The 22,168-nt window shown below is 41.9% G+C and overlaps 1 protein-coding gene across 2 annotated transcripts in view; it reads right to left on the minus strand.

Annotated features, from left to right (window-relative positions):
• Nucleotides 1-423: 423 nt before the first annotated feature.
• Nucleotides 424-22,168, minus strand: part of CYP4F22 (cytochrome P450 family 4 subfamily F member 22) — a 94,763-nt gene continuing 73,018 nt past the window's right edge. For both annotated transcript variants that reach the window (XM_075853206.1, XM_075853205.1), the window contains exons 7-13: nucleotides 17,124-17,391; nucleotides 9,453-9,519; nucleotides 7,890-8,016; nucleotides 4,156-4,289; nucleotides 3,131-3,195; nucleotides 2,952-3,034; nucleotides 424-2,417 (exon numbers count right to left, since the gene is read on the minus strand). In XM_075853206.1, coding sequence (XP_075709321.1) covers nucleotides 2,246-2,417; nucleotides 2,952-3,034; nucleotides 3,131-3,195; nucleotides 4,156-4,289; nucleotides 7,890-8,016; nucleotides 9,453-9,519; nucleotides 17,124-17,391 — 916 coding nt within the window. In that variant the 3' untranslated portion in view covers nucleotides 424-2,245. The remainder of the gene's footprint in view (nucleotides 2,418-2,951; nucleotides 3,035-3,130; nucleotides 3,196-4,155; nucleotides 4,290-7,889; nucleotides 8,017-9,452; nucleotides 9,520-17,123; nucleotides 17,392-22,168) is intronic.

A 22,168-nucleotide genomic window follows, 5' to 3' on the forward strand; every position in this document is an offset into this window, starting at 1 on the left:
CTTATGTCCTTTTTATTAGTTGCAGATTGTATGTGTACGTGGCTCTTAGTCATCGTCAACAGTAACGCAGAGTGATATCTTTATAGCTACGGCATGTCAACTGACATTTGTGTTCCAGATTGTGTACGGTTTATCATGATATTGCGCCTTTTGAAAAAGTTAATTATCTCACTGTGTATGTCACAATGTTTGGTCAATTACATCTAGCACAGCTTTTTAAACCTTGCCCTTTCTGCACTCTATTTGTATCAGTTAAATTTGTGTCATTTTCTTTGTGTTCTTTATTTATACCATGTGCAACTGTTAAAAAATAATTTGAATAAAAAAACAAAAAATATTTGAAATTTACGGTCATCATTATTACTACTACTTCTGGTTGATAATAAAAGCAACAACAACAACAACAACAACAACAACAAAAAGAACCTTCATAAGACATTAAACTTTTATTATTTCTTTAGCATTTGCATGTGGTGAACAGACCTTTCTAGAGCTACACATATGATTAAATAATTAATTAATACCTCATCACTTTACAAAAACAGAAGAGACTGAAATTATCCAGTAACTCAAGTCTCCTTCTAACAGGAAAATTCAGCACAAATCATTTGCCGACATGTGATAGAGACATAGAAATCAAAGGCTCTTTGCTCTGACACCAGTATTCTCCAAGTGGTGGTGAAGAAGAATCAAGTTACCTTGATATGGTGAATTGGAGTGAGTCCGCGACCTTGTCTATATGTCACAGCAGCAATGATGGATTTATTTTCTAATGTATTAGCTGTAGCCGTCAAACAACATATACTTTATTTTCAATTAATTGACATCTTCTGCTAATTAACATTGATGATTACTACCTAATTTTCAGCTGATTTAATAATAATGCTCCTACTTCCCTTTTTGTTTTTGGTTTAAAACATGTCTTTTTGTTAAATATAGAACTGGTCAAAAACTTAGGTTTAGTATATAGAAACCCTCAACTCCTCTGAAATACTTTAGATAATGTTTTGATGTTTGTTAATTGATTTTGTGAACTATACATCAACATAATGTGACGTTGAGTGAGTTTTATATACCCTCTTAGTTTTATATACCCAATTAAGATATATTCTCGGCTTGACTGAACATGCCCTGTATGTTTATGGAAGGAGGAGGTGAGCAGCTGGTCAACTTGATCTGGTGACGCCTATGCATATATGCCTATGCCAATATATGTCTTAGTTGCCGTATGCATAAGAATGAACTGTAACTAATGTACAAAATAGAACTTTATGTAGTTTTAATGAATATGTAAAAATGCTTGCTTACATAGTAACCTTTTCAGCACAGTATCAATTGTTTGTCCCATATATAGATATAGTACCTTCGGGGCGAGGCCTAGTAACAAAATGGCAAATGTGACATCACTCTGGATATGATGTCTTATAATATGTAAAGAATTGGAAAGGTCAGATATGACAAAGTTCAAATATGTAGAAGAGACAGGACTTTCACAGAGAGATTATGCATATAAATTAAGCAATAACAAACACACTTAAAAAGAACATTTCACTTACACAGTGGACTTATCAACTTAGCGCAATCCATATACAGTCTTTCAATCTTCTCAGTGTCAGTGATTTCATAACACATAAAGGGTTTTTCCTGAACTAAGTGAAAGGGCTGCGGCATTCCAGTAAGAGCTGTGTCCCGGTAATAGTAAACCAGGCACAGCGCCGTACAGTTCGTAGAAGCTGTGCCTGGTACTGCAGCTCAGTCCCATTAAAGTAAATGGGACTAAGCTGCATTATAAAATCTATGGCACGGAGCTGTAAAAAATTAGGCTGAAGCGGCGCTCATCAGAGATTCCGTCAGCTGTTCAGTGGGGTGCCAGGAGTCGGATGCCGACCAGTCCTAAGAATTGGCCATTAATATCAAGATCCCGGAAAACCCCATAAAAGGGGTTTTCTGAGATTAGAAAAATAATAGTCTGCTCACGTGAATGGAGCGGAGCTGCTATCTTCAAAATTTTGTCAATCTGTTGTTTTGCCATGGTATTACAGCAAACTACATGACATAAACGCAATGTGTGAACAAAGACATAAGGTGAAAGATGATTCTAAGCTATAGATGTTTGATTCTAGGATGAATCTAGGATATTTCTAAGCAATATAAAATTTATAAATTTAAAGCAACTGTAAATGTGAAAGTTACAATATAGAAGTCTACTAAATGATTAAATGACTTCCCCTCCTCTGTTGTAAATTTAAGGTTTTAGAGCTTCCACTTGAAGCCAGAGCCCACCCTCTGCTCTCAAGATCAGCTCAGGTTTCCTGCGGACTGACTTATCGGGATCGAAGGTCACCTTGAAGTCGAGAAGCGTAAGAGCGAGCACCACTTTCATTTCAGCCATAGCAAAGTTCTGTCCAATACAATTCCTGCAAGTTAAAATGCATGTGTTTTGTTAATAAATACAGGGGAAAATAAATGATAATATGGTCTTTAAATTGTATTCAAACAGAACTGTACCCTAAACACATATATTCCTGGATTAAACCTTCAGTCATTTGGAAATGTGGTATTATTTTTATAACTATACTGACCAACATTTATTCAGGATTTGTCTTCATATCAAAAATGGAACACATTGCATTCATAATACAATCCAATGCCTATTTACTGTAGTCATGCTAGGGATGAACAATAGCAATTTGTGAGAGCATACCGTATTCTGAAGAACATATACTTCACTTGGGAAAGAATAGCCAAACCTAACAGGGTAGCCTATAGCAAATTGTATGGAGGAGCTAATAAAATAAATTTTGAAACATAAATAGGTAATGACATTGTAACATAGAAATGGTGGAGATTGATAAATCGACATGGATGCATAGAGATTATCATTAAGGAAATTAGCCATATAAACATAGACTGCTAACATCTTCAATTGTTAGGAAATGTATAACCCTTACCTAGGTCCAGCTGAAAAAGGTACAAACGCATGTGATGACCTCTCCTGTGTGGAGTCTGGATCAAATCGATATGGATCATAGACCTAAAAAAAAAACAGAGCCCGCGGTTCTGGTAAATGTTCTGACAAAAAGGTACAAGAAGAAAATATAAATAGTAACAAAAGCGACAACATTTCTACCTCTGGATTTGGCCAAACAGCGGGGTTGTGGTGGGTTCCATAAATACTTATTAGGCTGATATTTCCTGAATAAAATAAGAATTATCAAGTAGTTAGTGATATATATACATACATACATACATAAATACATACATACATACATACAGCCATGTACAAATCTACAGTTGACATTAAAAAAAAAAAAAGAATAGTGTTGCATTGGGAATATTCTACATTTTGACTGGAAATTAAAAACACATAGGCAGGGGAGCACTTATGGGGTTTCCTAGTGCCCGGAAACACCCTTCTGAGCAGTTAAGGGGAAAGGCTTTAATTCTTAATTAATTCTTTTTCATGTTATATTATAGATGGGTGAAGGGAACAGGGAATTTAAAAGTTCTTTATAAAAAAAACAACCCACAGAAACCCAACCTTTATGGGCCTATTTATTAAATGGAATTAAATTATAAATACACTTTCCTGCCAGAGACCACCACTAACCACTGCATCATACTAAACAATATAATATTATATAATAATGGTTATTTTACATGTTTTTTTATGTATCTACTTCTAAACCTCTCTAGACCACCAGAAGTGTGACAGGAATATGATCACTAACCCCAAAACCACCAAATGTAAATTTGTATTAAGTAATTTTTACACAGTTAGTAAGGTCCATATAACCGCGGGCATTTTATGTCTCCGTTGTGGGCACAAAAGCACTTGGAAACACCCCTTTAAAAGCCCTGCTTAGTAAATGTTGGCCTTTGTGCCTTTTGGCTAGAGATCAAAAACAATGTTCCAAAGTAACATTTCAACACAAAAGGCACTTTTGACAAACTTGAGTTAAAATTTATGACATCACTCATCAAATTGGTGCTTTAGTTGCTGGTAATATCATTCTGATCTTGCTGCATCTGCTTACCAGAAATATTTCCTTGCTTTTGCCCACCTTACACAGTCATAACAATATTATAGATATCACTATTTGCAATTACTTATTTTACTGTACAAAGCTGTTATGACACGCTGCTAGACCATACCTTTTGGAATTACTTTCCCATCAGGCAATTTAATATCTTCGGTACAACGTCTAGATACTGCGGTTACCGGGGGATGTAATCGGAGGCTCTCCTTAATGCACATAGTGGTAAATGGTAGCTGAGACAAATCCCCCCTAAAGCACAAAATTAATGGCACAATTTATAAAGAGATAACTGGGGTGCACTAGGAATTTTTACATTCACATAGAATTCTTTCCAGAACGCTCAACATGTTCACATAAAGCCATATTTTTTTATTTTTATATCAGTGATTTAAAAGGAATGTGTTATCAATTTTATTATTTTAATTTCATGAATTAGATATAAGCCTGGAGAAGATGAAATAATGTGCTGGTCCTTTTTTTTTTTTTTTTTATCGTTGTAGCCATTTATTTTTTAAAACTTCCCTGGAGGTGGCCATATTGGAGACAAACACATCAAACCTGCATCCAGTCTCTCACAATCTGCGGCATTTCTTCAAAGAAAACCTTCAAGTGTATGTCCACCTATTAACTCCAGGTTGGTTTTACGTCCAACATTCTGCGCTGATTACATTTCTAATATTTCTTACAGGGACCAAAGCTCAGTTTCTCTGATTCAAAGCTCCAAATCTCCTGCTTAGACATGGATTTAAATGTTAAATTATGACTGTTTGCAGCCACGACTATGGGAACTTAAGAGCTCACTGCATACTGGTTTGTTACTTAGTTTAAAGTGTATCCATCAAAATTTTTTGGGTGAAATCAGTATAAAGGTATGATATATTCCCTTGTGGACATTGAGCTAAATAATGTATTTTACTTTTTAGAGATATTTATAAACAAAAGGAGATAAAGGAGCTAAAGCCAATAGTAATAAAATTAAATATCTTTATTGACACATAAATACACATGAAATGTTAAAAAATACAAAAGGACAAAAGGACTCTGTAGTTCCAAAACAGCACAACAGGAGAAACTCCCAGAAATTATCCAGGGCAATGTAAACAGACAAACTAGGTCCAAGGTATGAAACACAGTGTCTAATAATACAAATTAATAGTTATATCCTAATACAAGTGTAACCTTCACATATAAAGGACAGGGTAAACAGTGGAGATGATATGACCTGAAAAAGCAGGTCCACAGACTGAAAAGTCAGTCACCACTCCTCTATTCAAAAAAATCGTCTTACCCATAGTAAATGGACCGGGAGAATCGATCAAGTGTGCTGTTGAGCCCCAACGCGCGTTTCGCGGTCTGCTTCCTCAAGGGGTATGATGTATCAAAGAATGAGACAGCACCATATATGGTAGCCAACAGGTGTTCATCACTAGTTCAATTACCACCCTCCAATGAGCAGCGGCGCGCATTCCCTGCCGAAAACCGGAAGTGAGGCATGCCCCACTTCCAGCCCCCGGCGCCGTAGCGCACGTCCGGAATCCCCGACGCGTACAGGGATCCTGAGCATGCGCAGTGCGCCAAAGGGGGTGGGAGCGAGGCAAAGCCACACAGCGGAGTTGTACAGGAGATGAGCGCACCTCATTGGAAGGTGGAAAGAGGACAAAAGAAACGATGCACTGCCAGAAAAAAATAAGTGACATATATAAAGCATGTGGATCGGAATCATCAAGGTGAAAGGATAAATAAATAAAAATGGGTAATAATAGTGTAATACCGAAAAAAGTGAAATTAGTAATTAGCAATTGAAAAAATACATATAGTACTCAGATAGTAACATTGACATTTAAATATGAATTTACTGATGTGGATTTCCGAAAGACATCAGTCTGGAGGAAACCATCACCATCAGCAAAAATCCCTATATCAAGAAAATCTATCTGTTGTCGATGGGATTTATAAGTTAATTTGATGTTGTAAGAGTTTGAATTTAACTGCTGCATGAATTCAACCAGACTACATTCTGACCCCTGCCAGATAAATAGAATGTCATTTATATATCGAAACCAGCACTGTACATGTTCAGCGGCCCGAGCGCCATCCCCATGAAAAACCTGCCTCTCCCAGAGGCCAAGAAACAGGTTCGCATAGGATGGCGCATAGGCCGCGCCCATCGCAGTGCCACAAGTTTGTAGATAGTAATGGTCCTTAAATACAAAAAAGTTATGGGTCTTGTTGACAGTATGTTCCATGTCTATTTAATTTTGTATACCCATATATTAATTATGCCACTGCAATGTTTGCACTATATATACACATACTGGTTTATGTGATTTTATCCCTGCATTTCTCCTTTTTTATCTTTTTCCTATCACTTACTCCAATATGAGACTTAGTGTCTCTCTTATATCTGCGGACTTAGACTGTGACTTTCTGTGTCCTCAGTCTTAATTTAACTTCGTTCTAACCACGACAAATGTTTAGGATTTCCTATACATAACCATATTTAAATGTCAATGTTACTATCTGAGTACTATATGTATTTTTTCAATTGCTAATTACTCATTTCACTTTTTTCGGTATTACACTATTATTACCCATTTTTATTTATTTATCGTTTCACCTTGATGATTCCGATCCACATGCTTTATATATGTCACTTATTTTTTTCTGGCAGTGCATCGTTTCTTTTGTCCTCTTTCCACCTTCCAATGAGGTGCGCTCATCTCCTGTACGACTCTGCTGTGTGGCTTTGCCTCGCTCCCGCCCCCTTTGGCGCACTGCGCATGCTCGGGATCCCTGTACACGTCGGGGATTCCGGACGTGCGCTACGGCGCCGGGGGCTGGAAGTGGGGCATGCCTCACTTCCGGTTTTCGGCAGGGAATGCACGCCGCTGCTCATTGGAGGGTGGTAATTGAACTAGTGATGAACACCTGTTGGTTACCATATATGGTGCTGTCTCATTCTTTGATACATCATACCCCTTGAGGAAGCAGACCGCGAAATGCGCGTTGGGGTTCAACAGCACACTTGATCGATTCTCCCGGTCCATTTACTATGGGTAAGACGATTTTTTTGAATAGAGGAGTGGTGACTGACTTTTCAGTCTGTGGACCTGCTTTTTCAGGTCATATCATCTCCACTGTTTACCCTGTCCTTTATATGTGAAGGTTACACTTGTATTAGGATATAACTATTCATTTGTATTATTAGACACTGTGTTTCATACCTTGGACCTAGTTTGTCTGTTTACATTGCCCTGGATTATCTCTGGGAGTTTCTCTTGTTGTGCTGTTTTGGAACTACAGAGTCCTTTTGTCCTTTTGTATTTTTTAATATTTTATGTGTATTTATGTGTCAATAAAGATATTTAATTTTATTACTATTGGCTTTAGCTCCTTTATCTCCTTTTGTTTATAAATGTATCTATAGGAGTTGCCCTTTCTTGGTATTTTGGGAGGATGCATTAACCATATAGGACCCAGCCCCTGACTTTAGTTGCCATATGAGCCCCCTTTTTGTGTGTTTACTTTTTTAGAGAGTCTAGAAGGTTGGCTTGTATTTGAAAGTGTCTAAAGGCAGGAGCTGCAGTGTGAATTCCGACCAATCAGATTCATCTCAGGTGACATGATGGACCAATCAGCTGCTAAATCCTGTATTTTAAGAGGGCTGGACTCATGTATATAAATCAGAAGCCATTATGTTAAGATACATAGATACATTTTGGGACAGCTGCAGTGTATGTTACCAGAAGAAAATTCAGTCAGAAAGAGCTTTTGAGTGTCTCACAGTCCCTGTGCTATATTTACTGAGAGCAAATACCATTGTATATTAATATGGTGGAAGCTACTCACCATTCTAAGTGTGCTGTATCTCCCTTTAATAACTCTTTTATTTCCTCTCTGCATTTTTCTTGATATTCAGGATGAGAGGCCAAGTTATACAAGATCCAGGAGAGTCCACTAGCTGTGGTGTCATGTCCTTTGTGGAGAGACAAACACATGGTTATTATACAAGGTTATCGTTCAATCAGTCCAGGGTTCCATCGCCTTAAAGAGGCTCTGTCACCAGATTTTGCAACCCCTATCTGCTATTGCAGCAGATCGGCGCTGCAATGTAGATTACAGTAACGTTTTTATTTTTAAAAAACGAGCATTTTTGGCCAAGTTATGACCATTTTTGTATTTATGCAAATGAGGCTTGCAAAAGTCCAACTAGGCGTGTTTACAGTAAAAGTCCAACTGGGCGTGTATTATGTGTGTTACATCTGGGTGTGTTTACTACTTTTACTAGCTGGGCGTTCTGACGAGAAGTATCATCCACTTCTCTTCAGAACGCCCAGCTTCTGGCAGTGCAGACACACAGCGTGTTCTCGAGAGATCACGCTGTGACGTCACTCACTTCCTGCCCCAGGTCCTGCATCGTGTCGGCCACATCGGCACCAGAGGCTACAGTTGATTCTGCAGCAGCATCAGCGTTTGCAGGTAAGTCGATGTAGCTACTTACCTGCAAACGCTGATGCTGCTGCAGAATCAACTGTAGCCTCTGGTGCCGATGTGTCCTCGCTCGTCCGACACGATGCAGGACCTGGGGCAGGAAGTGAGTGACGTCACAGCGTGATCTCTCGAGAACACGCTGTGTCTGCACTGCCAGAAGCTGGGCGTTCTGAAGAGAAGTGGATGATACTTCTCGTCAGAACGCCCAGCTAGTAAAAGTAGTAAACACACCCAGATGTAACACACATAATACACGCCCAGTTGGACTTTTACTGTAAACACGCCCAGTTGGACTTTTGCAAGCCTCATTTGCATAAATACAAAAATGGTCATAACTTGCCCAAAAATGCTCGTTTTTTAAAAATAAAAACGTTACTGTAATCTACATTGCAGCGCCGATCTGCTGCAATAGCAGATAGGGGTTGCAAAATCTGGTGACAGAGCCTCTTTAAATATGCTGCACTGCAATCTCATAGGAGGTTACAAAACAAACTCATATGCAATAGTGTATGTTAACCGCGATTGTCCGCACAATTTTAAATTTTTTTTCTTTTTATTTATTTTTCCCCTTTGAGCAAGACAATTTGAATTCATTAAGAAAAAAATTATTTATTTTTGTTTCCCAAGTCTTTACAGACGAAGAAGTCGGCGAAAGTCATCTTGCTGCGATTTTCACATTTTAATGCGGAAATAGTTTTTCTCTAAAACTAGCCAGATAATATTAGCAAGCGGAAACGGAAGATAAGTTGACATGCTGCGGATTTTAAAATACGCACCGCAGGTCAATTTACTTTACTGGTACTGTATTACGCTGCGGATTTAAAATACGTACATAATATGCATCATGTGCCTTTGGCCTAATTCCCACAATATTTACAACTGATTTTATCACTCACAGTAGTAAATTTTTTATGAACATACCTTCAAACATGAATGTGTCCACTTCATCTCTCATCTCTTCATCTGACAATGAGTTGCCATCATCATCCTGGGCCAAGAGAAGTATTTTATAGTTTAATACATTTTTATTGCAAGTCTGGCAAGATACACAGAATAACAGAGGGGAAATCCCACGGATGAGATTATTAACAATGGCAATTTGTACATATATCTTAATACAAACAGCATTTTTCTGAACATAATGAGAACAAGTTTAAAGTATTTTAGAGGATGTGGGTGCAAATGCCTAATGGGATTTTCTAGATAGGCCATCAATATTTGATCAGCGGAAGTCCAACTCCCAGCACTCCAGCCAGTGTGCTACATGAAGGGGCTGTAGTTCCCCACCAAGTGCCAAGGCCAAATTATTTTTTACGCAAAGTGCCATACATTTTGTTGGGGCTGTCTCTGGTACTGCAGCTCAGGCTCATTTACTTTAAAGGGACTAAGCTGCCGTGAGCTGCAGTATCAGGAACAGTCACAACTGATCGTACAGCGCTGTGCCTGTGTAGATAATGAAGGGAACATGGTGCTCCAGTGAGCGTCATGGCCACTTCAAGCAGTGGATCAGCTGGAGTGCCGGGAGTTGAACGCCAGATTGTTACCAGATATTGATGGCCTATCCTAAGGCCATTACAATCCTGGAAAAACCCCTTTGTTGCTATAATTATAAATATGACAAGAATGTTAAGGCATTATCCCATACCACAATATATAAATTATCTTCTAGACTGTGTCTATCCAACCCTAGCCTAAAAGCAGTGGGGGACATATCATTTGTGTAGCCTGCACAGCACAGTGGCCCTTTAGGCAAGTTGGCCAACCAATCTCCTACTGGTTTGCATGTAAAGAACTGCAATGATAATTCACATTTCTTAATTATAGTCTGTAGTCCATTGGTGAGGGTTTTGCAAGAGAGCCATCAGGGTGGTGATTAACAATGAGCACTTCACGCCCACACATAGTTGTGAACAGGGACTCCCTGCAAACTATGCCCGCCTCCGCTAAAAAATTATCACTTAAGATGACTGACATCTTAAAATTATTAACATCAATACCACCATTTACATGCATTTTGCCTTAAATATGCATACTAATCCAACTAGATCAGCCATGAAAGTCAGATTAGACACCTGTCTAAGGGCACATTCAGACGTGGCAGAATTGCTGTTGAATTCCGCTGTGGACAGGTCGCAGTGGAAATCTGCAGCAACTGTTTTTTACATTTGTTTCTATACATTCTTCGAAAACTTAGTTCAGACGTTGTGGAAAATAACAGTGCGGAATTTAGGCTGTGGTGCAGAATTTTCACTCCGCAGCATGCACATTTTGTTGCAGAGAAGCAGCGGAATTTCACTGCGGATCTCAGCCTTTGCAATGCAAAAACTGAAATCTGCGGCAGGTCCACTGTGATATCTGCAACGTCTGAATTACCTGTCAAATATTCAAATGTTGCTGCAGATTCGTTGTGTAATTGCTGCGAATCTGCAGCAACATTTACAGCGGAAAAAATCTGCCACGTCTGAACATGCCCTAAGAGAGGAATTCTGACGTTGTCTGAAGGGATCTATCAACCTAATATGTGTATGAGTGGCCATTGTACAAAATATTCCTTTGCACCCAAGTGCATGTATTAAATATTTAAGGGAGGATGATATAAAATTGAATAGATACCCTTTTCCTAATAATAAAAGATTAAAGAGTTAACATCCAAATTATAACAACAATTCTGGAGCATTTTTTCTTAGAACTTTGTATTATGCTCTTCCTCCGTTATTCCTCCTTGAAATAAATGAATAAATTGGTACCATTCCCCCATTAATGCGGTGTGTTCTACCCAATTCTGAAACCCCAGGAGGAATAACAGAGGAATGGTAGAACAGAGTTCCAAGAAAAGATGCTCCAGCTTTTTTTATTTCATGCAGAATACATATATTTACTCAAACAGACATGTAATGAGATCTGACACGACCTCTTTAAAAATATACAACAGAAGGCAATAACACACACATAAATATATATATATATATATATATATATATATATATGTCTGTAGCAGGGGCGTAGCTAAAGGCTCATGGGCCCCGATGCAAAAGTTCTTATTGGGCCCCCCCCCCGCAAACTCCTCATGGTCGACGGTCCGCAGCTTTCAGCTGCATCGCTGGGTCTCCTAAGTGACCCAACAATGCAGCACTAGCAGCCGGGGCGTCACTAAGGCTGGGTTCACACACCCTATTTACGGACGTAATTCGGGCGTTTTAGCATTGAATTACGTCCGAAAATGCGGCTCAAAAGCGTCGGCAAACATCTGCCCATTCATTTGAATGGGTCTTACGATGTTCTGTGCAGACGGTCATTTTTTTTACGCGCCGCGTCAAAGAAGTGCCTGTCACTTCTTCAGACGTAAATGGAGCCGTTTTCCATGGACTCCATGGAAAACAGCTCCAATTACGTCCATAATGGACGCAGCGAAAGACGCCTGCACATGCCTTTACGGCTGAAATTACGGTGCTGTTTTCTCCTGAAAACAGCTCCGTAATTTCAGCCGTAATGGACGCTGCCGTGTGAACATACCCTCAGGGCTTAAAATGTCAGGGGAAATAGCCCCAATACAAACAGTGGAGGATATAAGTATTTGATCCCTTGCTGATTTTGTAAGTTTGCCCACTGTCAAAGTCATGAACAGTCTAGAATTTTTAGGCTAGCTTAATATTACCAGTGAGAGATAGATTATATATATGAAAAAAAAAAATAAAATCACATTGTCAAAATTATATATATTTGTGCACAGAGAAATAAGTATTTGATCCCCTACCAACCATTAAGAGTTCAGCCTCCTCCAGACCAGTTACACGCTCCAAATCAACTTGGTGCCTGCATTAAAGACAGCTGTCTTACATGGTCACCTGTATAAAAGACTCCTGTCCAGAGACTCAATTAATCAGTCTGACTCTAACCTCTACAACATGGGCAAGACCAAAGAGCTTTCTAAGGATGTCAGGGACAAGATCATAGACCTGCACAAGGCTGGAATGGGCTACAAAACCATAAGTAAGACGCTGGGTGAGAAGGAGACAACTGTTGGTGCAATAGTAAGAAAATGGAAGACATACAAAATGACTGTCAATCTACATCGATCTGGGGCTCCATGCAAAATCTCACCTCGTGGGGTATCCTTGATCCTGAGGAAGGTGAGAGCTCAGACGAAAACTACACGGAGGGAACTTGTTAATGATCTCAAGGCAGCTGGGACCACAGTCAGCAAGAAAAACATTGGTAACACATTACGCCGTAATGGATTAAAATCCTGCAGTGCCCGCAAGGTCCCCCTGCTCAAGAAGGCACATGTACAGGCCCGTCTGAAGTTTGCAAATGAACATCTGGATGATTCTGAGAGTGATTGGGAGAAGGTGCTGTGGTCAGATGAGACTAAAATTTAGCTCTTTGGCATTAACTCAACTCGCCGTTTTTGGAGGAAGAGAAATGCTGCCTATGACCCAAAGAACACCGTCCCCACTGTCAAGCATGGAGGTGGAAACATTATGTTTTGGGGGTGTTTCTCTGCTAAGGGCACAGGACTACTTCACCGCATCAATGGGAGAATGGATGGAGCCATGTACCGTCAAATCCTGAGTGACAACCTCCTTCCCTCCACCAGGACATTAAAAATGGCTCGTGGCTGGGTCTTCCAGCACGGCAATTACCCGAAACATACAGCCAAGGCAACAAAGGAGTGGCTCAAAAAGAAGCACATTAAGGTCATGGAGTGGCCTAGCCAGTCTCCAGACCTTAATCCCATCGAAAACTTATGGAGGGAGCTGAAGATCCGAGTTGCCAAGCGACAGCCTCGAAATCTTAATGATTTACAGATGATCTGCAAAGAGGAGTGGGCCAAAATTCCATCTAACATGTGTGCAAACCTCATCATCAACTACTAAAAATGTCTGACTGCTGTGCTTGCCAACAAGGGTTTTGCCACCAAGTATTAAGTCTTGTTTGCCAAAGGGATCAAATACTTATTTCTCTGTGCACAATGCAAATAAATATATATAATTTTGACAATGTGATTTTATTTTTATTTTTTTATATAATCTATCTCTCACTGGTAAAATTAACCTAGCCTAAAAATTCTAGACTGTTCATGTCTTTGACAGTGGGCAAACTTACAAAATCAGCAAGGGATCAAATACTTATTTCCTTCACTGTATGTGTCCGCTCAAAAAAAAGTGTGTGTATAGGAGACAGAATAGCATATCTATAGCACTACGACCCTATAAACTATGGATAAGATTAGATACAGTAGCTCAGCAGACAGTATCACACATGATAGGATTAGATACAGTGGCTGAGCAGACAGTATCACACATGATAGGATTAGATACAATGACTCAGCAGACAGTATCACAAATGATAGGATTAGATACAGTGGCTCAGCAGACAGTACCACACATGATAGGATTAGATACAGTGGCTCAGAAGGCAGTATCACACATGATAGAATTAGATACAGTGGCTCAGCAGACAGTATCACACATGATAGGATTAGATACAGTGGCTGAGCAGACAGTATCACACATGATAGGATTAGATACAGTGGCTCAGCAGACAGTATCACACATGATTGGATTAGATATAGGGCCCAGCAGACAGTATCACACATGATCGGATTAGATATAGGGCCCAGCAGACAGTATCATACATGATCGGATTAGATACAGTGGCTCAGCAGACAGTATCACACATGATAGGATACGATACAGAGGCTCGGAAGGCAGTATCACACATGATAGGATTAGATACAGCGGCTCAGCAGACAGTATCACACATGATAGGATTAGAGATAGGGCCCAGCAGACAGTATCACACATGATAGGATTAGATACAGGGCTCAGCAGACAGTATCACACATGATAGGATTAGATACAGTGGCTCAGCAGACAGTATCACACATGATTGTATTAGATATAGGGCCCAGCAGACAGTATCACACATGATAGGATTAGATACAGGGCTCAGAAGACAGTATCACACATGATAGGATTAGATACAGTGGCTCAGCAGACAATATCACACATGATTGGATTAGATATAGGGCCCAGCAGACAGTATCACACATGATAGGATTAGATACAGGGCTCAGCAGACAGTATCACACATGATTGGATTAGATATAGGGCCCAGCAGACAGTATCACACATGATAGGATTAGATACAGTGGCTCAGCAGACAATATCACACATGATAGGATTAGATATAGGGCCCAGCAGACAGTATCACACATGATAGGATTAGATAGAGGGCTCAGCAGACAGTATCACACATGATAGGATTAGATACAGGGCTCAGCTCGCTGACATTGCGGCTCCAGCGTTGGACCCAGGAAAGGTAAGAATAATAATTTTGCTTCTTTATGTGTTACTGATTATTTTTGTGTGTTTGTGGTTTTTTTACAGGTTCGGTTGTTTGACTTCGGATTCGAGGACATCAATGACGGCGTTTTTTTTATTCTCAATAAAATGGTTAATGGGGGTTGTGTTTTTTTATTTCAATAAAATATTTTTTCTATGTGCTTGTATCTTTTTAAACTTTATTATCACCGCCTTAGTAATGGCCGCTGGCTGATTGACAACCTCCATTACTAAGGCGGGGCTTAATGTTAGCAGGTGCAGAGGCTAACACTAGCCCCTATTATTACCCCGGTACTCACCGCCAACAGGGGTACTGGGAAGAGGCGGGTACAAACCAGTACCCGACCATCTGCAGTGACGGTTAGGCACCGGGGCGGCCGCAGGCTGGTAGCATTAGGCTGGGGAAGGCCAAAAACAGTGGCCCATACCACCATGATAATGCTGCCTGCTGCTGCTGTGTTGTATCTGGCTGGTTATGAAAATTGGGGGGGGACTCGACATCGTTCTTTCCAATTATTATTTGTAATTTTTTTTTTAAGTGACGTGGGGTCCCCCCCATTTTTCATGACCAGCCAGATACAATACAGCAGCAGCAGCCTAGCATCACCAGGGTGGGAAGGGCCACTGTATCTGGCCTTTCCCCTCCTGATACTACCAGCCTGCGGCCGCCCCAGTGGCCGAACATCACTGCAGATGGTCAGGTACTGGATGGTACCCGGCTCTTCCCAGCACCCCTGGTGGCGGTGGGTATCGGGGGAATAAAGGGTGTTAGTGTTCGCCTCTGCATCGGCTAACACTAAGCCCCGCCTTAGCAATGGATGCTGTCAATCAGCCGGCGGCCATTACTAAGGCGGTAGTAATATAGTTTAAAAAAAAACAAAGACATAGAAAAAATATTTTATTGAAATAAAAAAAAAACACACAACCGTCATTAACCATTTTATTGATAATAAAAAAAAAAGCCGTCATCGAAGTAGTCCTGGAATCTGCCGTAGTCCAACGACCGAACCTGTAAGAAAACACACAAAAAAAAACTATTAGTAACACATGTGTTAGGCTTAGATACAGGGCCCATGTGTGATACTGTCTGTGGGACCCTGTATCTAAGCCTACCACAAGGTAGGCTTAGATACAGGGTCCAGCAGACAGTAATCTTATACAGTATAAGATTAGTGTGTGCTGGGGCCCTGTATCTAAACCTACAGTGTGGTAGGCTTATATACAGGGCCCATCAGACAGGATCACACATGGGCCATGTATCTAAGCCTACCATGTGATTGGCTTAGATACAGGGCCCAGCAGGCAGGATCACACAATCTGTGATCCTGTCTCATGGGCCCCCTAAGCCTGCTACATCGTAGGCTTAGGGGTTCTGCAGTCCCTAAACATTTATGGCCTATCCACAGGATAGGCCATCAATAGCTGATGTGTCGGGGTCCGTCTCCCGGGACCCGCCAATCAGCTGTTTTGAAGGGGCCGCAGCACTCATACGAGAGCTGCTTCCCCTTCATTTCACTACTCGCTCACACTGTGAATCGCCGACACCGATTCACAGTGTGACCGGAATGAAGGGGCCGCAGCTCTCGTACGAGTGCTGCGGCCCCTTCAAAACAGCTGATTGGCGGGTCCCGGGAGTCGGACCTCACCAGTCAGGGCTACTATTCTTACCTTCCTCTTCAGCTGCGGCGGTAGTTCTGTCGTCTCGATGCTGTGCGCGGCGCATAGCGCTGTGACGTCATGCGCTGCGCACAGCGCTTGACGTCAGGACCTCCGCTGCGATCCAGAACCAGGAAGGTAAGTACAGTCTGTTACTATAGTTTCAGGGGCCCGCGGCCCGAGTTACTATAGTAACTTTTTATTGATGTGGTGCGGGGGGCCGTGGGCCCCCTGGCTTCGGGGCCCGGTCGCAATTGCGACCGCTGCGACCCCTATAGCTACGCCAGTGGTCTGTAGACACTTGCTCAATATGGAATGTTAGACAGCTTGCATTGTTTCATGTTTTATTCTACTAATTCTTTTGGTTACTCTAAGGTAAGCAATGAAAGATCTATATGGAATCCATTAATTTCCCCCAACCTCTTTAGAATTCACTTGCCGCATATTAATGGAGGAATTAGCAATTCACATTGTTGACTAATATTACTGATAGGATTACTAATATTACTGACATTTCTATGGTCAACTTTATACGGTGTGTGAATGCCCATTAATAAGATTTACATTTATTGATGACACTTGACCTGACCTTTGAAAGTATTAGAATGTCAATGAAATCCTGTGTCTTTCCTTGCTTGGACTTGATCCAGTTCTCTGCCCCCTTCTCCTTCAGGGCCTTCTTTCTCAGCTGTACTACATTTGCAGTAAACTCGTGTACAATTCTGCATGCACGTTTGAATTTTCTTCCATTGGAGGAAAGGCGGTAGATGAAATCAAAGTGATGAGGAAGGTAGTGTTCACGTTTCACAATCAAGCTGCTTAGCTCATAAATTGCAGCAATATAATCACTTGGCTTCCTGTAATAAAATAATTTAACAAAGGCTGTAAGCAGTCAATTCTAAAATTTAGCCTCGCTTGTGGGATATATATAATTAATGTAACGATTGCCTGTTTGTGTACGTTACGAATTAAAGGGTTATCTGAGATTACAAAAAAGGGTCTGCATTTTTTCCAGAAACAGCGCCTCTCCTATCCATGGGCTGTTTCTGGTATTGCAGCTGAAACCACAAGAGAAGGGCGGGCACCACTACAAAAGAGAAAATGTTAGGGAGAAAAAGCAGCGTCAAATAGACTAGATTTACATGCAACAAGCGACTATTTAATTAGTAAGATTCAAAGAGATCAGCAGCACAACCAGGTATAAAACACAAAGCAGAAGGAACAAATCCCCAAACCGTGGGTGGGGCACGCAGCAAAACCGTCCCATGTCCAGGGAAACAAGTTATCCAAAGTAAAAATAAAAAGGAACTGCAGCAGTCCAGTATTTCAAAAATGTGTTGGTATTTATTCACCAAGCATAAAAAACTTGCACTGTTTCAACCCTCATAGGTTCTTTATCAAACATAAATACAATGATTCAGTGCACACATTATATAGCCAGCGTCTGACTGGCCTACTGGAGGGTCTTCCGGTGGGCCCAGGCAGCGAGCTGCTTTTATCCGGCCGTGGACCAGGGAGACATTGTCTCCCTTACCCGCTGCAACCTCTTGTAGGCAGGGCCGTCCGGCACATAACATTTAACATAACAGGCTCAGGACGCAGATACAATTGAACACTATAGGCTGCAAGCCACTTTAGGCCTGCAGTCTATAAGGCACTGGGAAGAATCCCTCCGCAGGCTGGCGTTATGATCAGTGGAGCAGCTCCGTCCGTCGCGGGAACGGGGCTAGGCAAGTAGATTTTTTTTTGTGTTTACTGGGCTGTGTGGCACTATATAAAGTGGGGCCTGTGTAGCACTATGTACAAGGGTAGGGCTGTGTGGCACTGTTTACAAAAGGGACGGTGTCACTGTCTACAGGGGGTGCTGTGTGTCACTGTCTACATGGGGGGGCTGTGTGTCACTGTCTACATGGGGGGGCTGTGTGTCACTGTCTACATGGGGACACTGGGTGTCACTGTCTACAGGGGGAGCTGTGTGTCACTGTCTACAGGGGGAGCCTTGTGTCACTGTCTACAGGGGGAGCCGTGTATCACTGTCTACAGGGGGAGCTGTGTGTCACTGTCTACAGGGGGAGCTGTGTGGCACTGTCTACAGGGGGAGCTGTGTGGCACTGTCTACAGGGGGAGCTGTGTGGCACTGTCTACAGGGGGAGCTGTGTGGCACTGTCTACAGGGGGAGCTGTGTGGCACTAGGAACAAGGGGGGACTGTGTGGCACTAGGTACAAGTGGGGGGGGGCTGTGTGGCACTAGGTACAAGTGGGGGGGCTGTGTGGCATTGTCTACAGGAGGGCCTGTGTGGCACTATATAAAGTGGGGGCTGTGTAGCACTATGTACGAGGGTGGGGGCTGTGTGGCACTGTCTACAGGGTGGTCTGTTTGCCATTATCTACAGGGGGGGCTGTGTGGCACTGTCTACAGGGGGGTTGTGTAGCACTTTGTACCAGGGGGGGGGGCTGTGTGGTACTATTTACAAGGAGGGACTACAGGGAGCTGTGTGTGCCACTATTAATGTGTAGGGTCTAAAGGGGGGTACTATTATAGTGTGTGGCGCAGAGGGGGGCATTATTTCCATCTGGGACCCTATAAACAGTGAGGTTTTTGGTAAAGGGTGGGGAGGTGCTAGAAAACAAAGATGTTTGTGTTGCAAATTCTGCAGAGGCGGTTTGTAGTCGGGCGAAGGTGTCAGGACAATCTGGGCCAGATGAAAAAGAAAAGGAAAAGTGAGCGACTCCAATCTGAGAAGCCCTCACCGGTGATTGACACTGGATTGTATTAAAGGAGTTTTCCCATCTTAGACATTTATAGATAGATCAATGTGGGTCCCAGCTCTGGGACCTGCACTTAAATGAAGAGCTGGATGCAGGATCCAGGCGGAAACCACTGGAGAGAGGATCAAGTGTGCGTGCAGCTCTCGCTATTCTGTTGTATGGAATCAGCCGAGCAGCTCTTGCTTCACGGTTTCCGCCAATCCCATTAAACAGAATGGAGAGAGCTGCGCGACACTCTCTCCACTAGTCTCCGCCTGGATTCGGCTGCCAGTTGTAGATATAGGTGCAGGTCCTCCCAGAGCTGGGACCCGCATCTATCAGACATTTTTGGCATTTCCTGTGGATATGCCATAAATGTCTAAGATGGGAAACCTCATTCAAGTTATATGGTCTGCAGAGCGCTTGTGTAGGACTGGTGTCTACCAATATATGGTCACTATGTAGTGGTAATATTGGTCTTTGGTTTACTACACACGTTTTACTACACAATTAAGAGGGGTTGCATTATTTCTATATATCTGACAGGTGGGCTCCAAGAATTATTTCCTCTGGTGGGCCCAAGGTACTCCAGTCCGACACTGTATATAACACTTGGCCAGTGACATAATTTCCTGTGCATAATTATCGTAAACAAACTATACAATTAATTATATATACATAATACATCCTTATAAATACATCCCATAATACCTGTGCAGTATGTATTCTCAATTACTGTGAAGATCGCCAAGGAATACAGCGTCAGAAGGACTAAAAATGAGCATACCCTCTCTTCAGCATTTGTTACTACTCACTGCGCATGCCAAGCGTTACAAGTGGTCATGGAAAAGGCGCCCTCCGCTACACAGCATGAAAAGAGCTGTGCATGTGCATACGTAAAAAGGAACTGCGCATGCTTCTGCGCATGGCATTAGACGCCTCTACATCACTCCATCTCAAGTATCTCACTGCGCACAAACAGTTGCTTAGCAACCTAAGACGCCAAACGTATAGTACATGGGATACAGACATCCCTCCAATGGACCGGGTAGAGAATCTTTTCAAATTAATAGGGAATAATAGAACACAACTCATACTGCTACATTACAAAGGAGTAAACTACTCTACTTTACCCCAACCTCCAGAGTGTCCCCGTGTTTAGTTAATGGTACAGTGTAGCATCATCCAACCATATTATCTACAGATTATCTACAGTGGGGTTATGCCTAGTTTTATCTGAGGAGATTAAAGCTACAGTGAAGGAAATAAGTATTTGATCCCTTGCTGATTTTGTAAGTTTGCCCACTGTCAATGACATGAACAGTCTAGAATTTTTAGGCTAGGTTAATTTTACCAGTGAGAGATAGATTGTATAAAAAAGAAAACAGAAAATCACATTGTCAAAATTATATATATTTATTAGCATTGTGCACAGAGAAATAAGTATTTGATCCCCTACCAACCATTAAGAGTTCAGCCTCCTCCAGACCAGTTACACGCTCCAAATCAACTTGGTGCCTGCATTAAAGACAGCTGTCTTACATGGTCACCTGTATAAAAGACTCCTGTCCAGAGACTCAATTAATCAGTCTGACTCTAACCTCTACAACATGGGCAAGACCAAAGAGCTTTCTAAGGATGTCAGGGACAAGATCATAGACCTGCACAAGGCTGGAATGGGCTACAAAACCATAAGTAAGACGCTGGGTGAGAAGGAGACAACTGTTGGTGCAATAGTAAGAAAATGGAAGACATACAAAATGACTGTCAATCGACATCGATCTGCGGCTCCATGCAAAATCTCACCTCGTGGGGTATCCTTGATCCTGAGGAAGGTGAGAGCTCAGCCGAAAACTACACGGGGGGAACTTGTTAATGGTCTCAAGGCAGCATTGTGTACAGAGAAATAAGTATTTGATCCCTTTGGCAAACAAGACTTAATACTTGGTGGCAAAACCCTTGTTGGCAAGCACAGCAGTCAGACTTTTTTAGAAGGTTTTTTAGAGGTTTGCACACATGTTAGATGAAATTTTGGCCCACTCCTCTTTGCAGATCATCTGTAAATCATTACGATTTCGAGGCTGTCGCTTGGCAACTCGGATCTTCAGCTCCCTCCATAAGTTTTCGATGGGATTAAGGTCTGGAGACTGGCTAGGCCACTCCATGACCTTAATGTGCTTCTTTTTGAGCCACTCCTTTGTTGCCTTGGCTGTATGTTTCGGGTCATTGTCGTGCTGGAAGACCCAGCCACGAGCCATTTTTAATGTCCTGGTGGAGGGAAGGAGGTTGTCACTCAGGATTTGACGGTACATGGCTCCATCCATTCTCCCATTGATGCGGTGAAGTAGTCCTGTGCCCTTAGCAGAGAAACACCCCCAAAACATAATGTTTCCAACTCCATGCTTGACAGTGGGGACGGTGTTCTTTGGGTCATAGGCAGCATTTCTCTTCCTCCAAATACGGCGAGTTGAGTTAATGCCAAAGAGCTAAATTTTAGTCTCATCTGACCACAGCACCTTCTCCCAATCACTCTCAGAATCATCCAGATGTTCATTTGCAAACTTCAGATGGGCCTGTACATGTGCCTTCTTGAGCAGGGGGACCTTGCGGGCACTGCAGGATTTTAATCCATTACGGCGTAATGTGTTACCAATGGTTTTCTTGGTGACTGTGGTCCAAGCTGCCTTGAGATCATTTACAAGTTCCCCCCGTGTAGTTTTCGGCTGAGCTCTCACCTTCCTCAGGATCAAGGATACCCCACGAGGTGAGATTTTGCATGGAGCCCCAGATCGATGTCGATTGACAGTCATTTTGTATGTCTTCCATTTTCTTACTATTGCACCAACAGTTGTCTCCTTCTCACCCAGCGTCTTACTTATTGTTTTG

Source organism: Rhinoderma darwinii, chromosome 2 (assembly GCF_050947455.1).
Source record: "Rhinoderma darwinii isolate aRhiDar2 chromosome 2, aRhiDar2.hap1, whole genome shotgun sequence".
In the NCBI taxonomy this organism is placed as follows: Eukaryota; Metazoa; Chordata; class Amphibia; order Anura; family Rhinodermatidae; genus Rhinoderma; species Rhinoderma darwinii.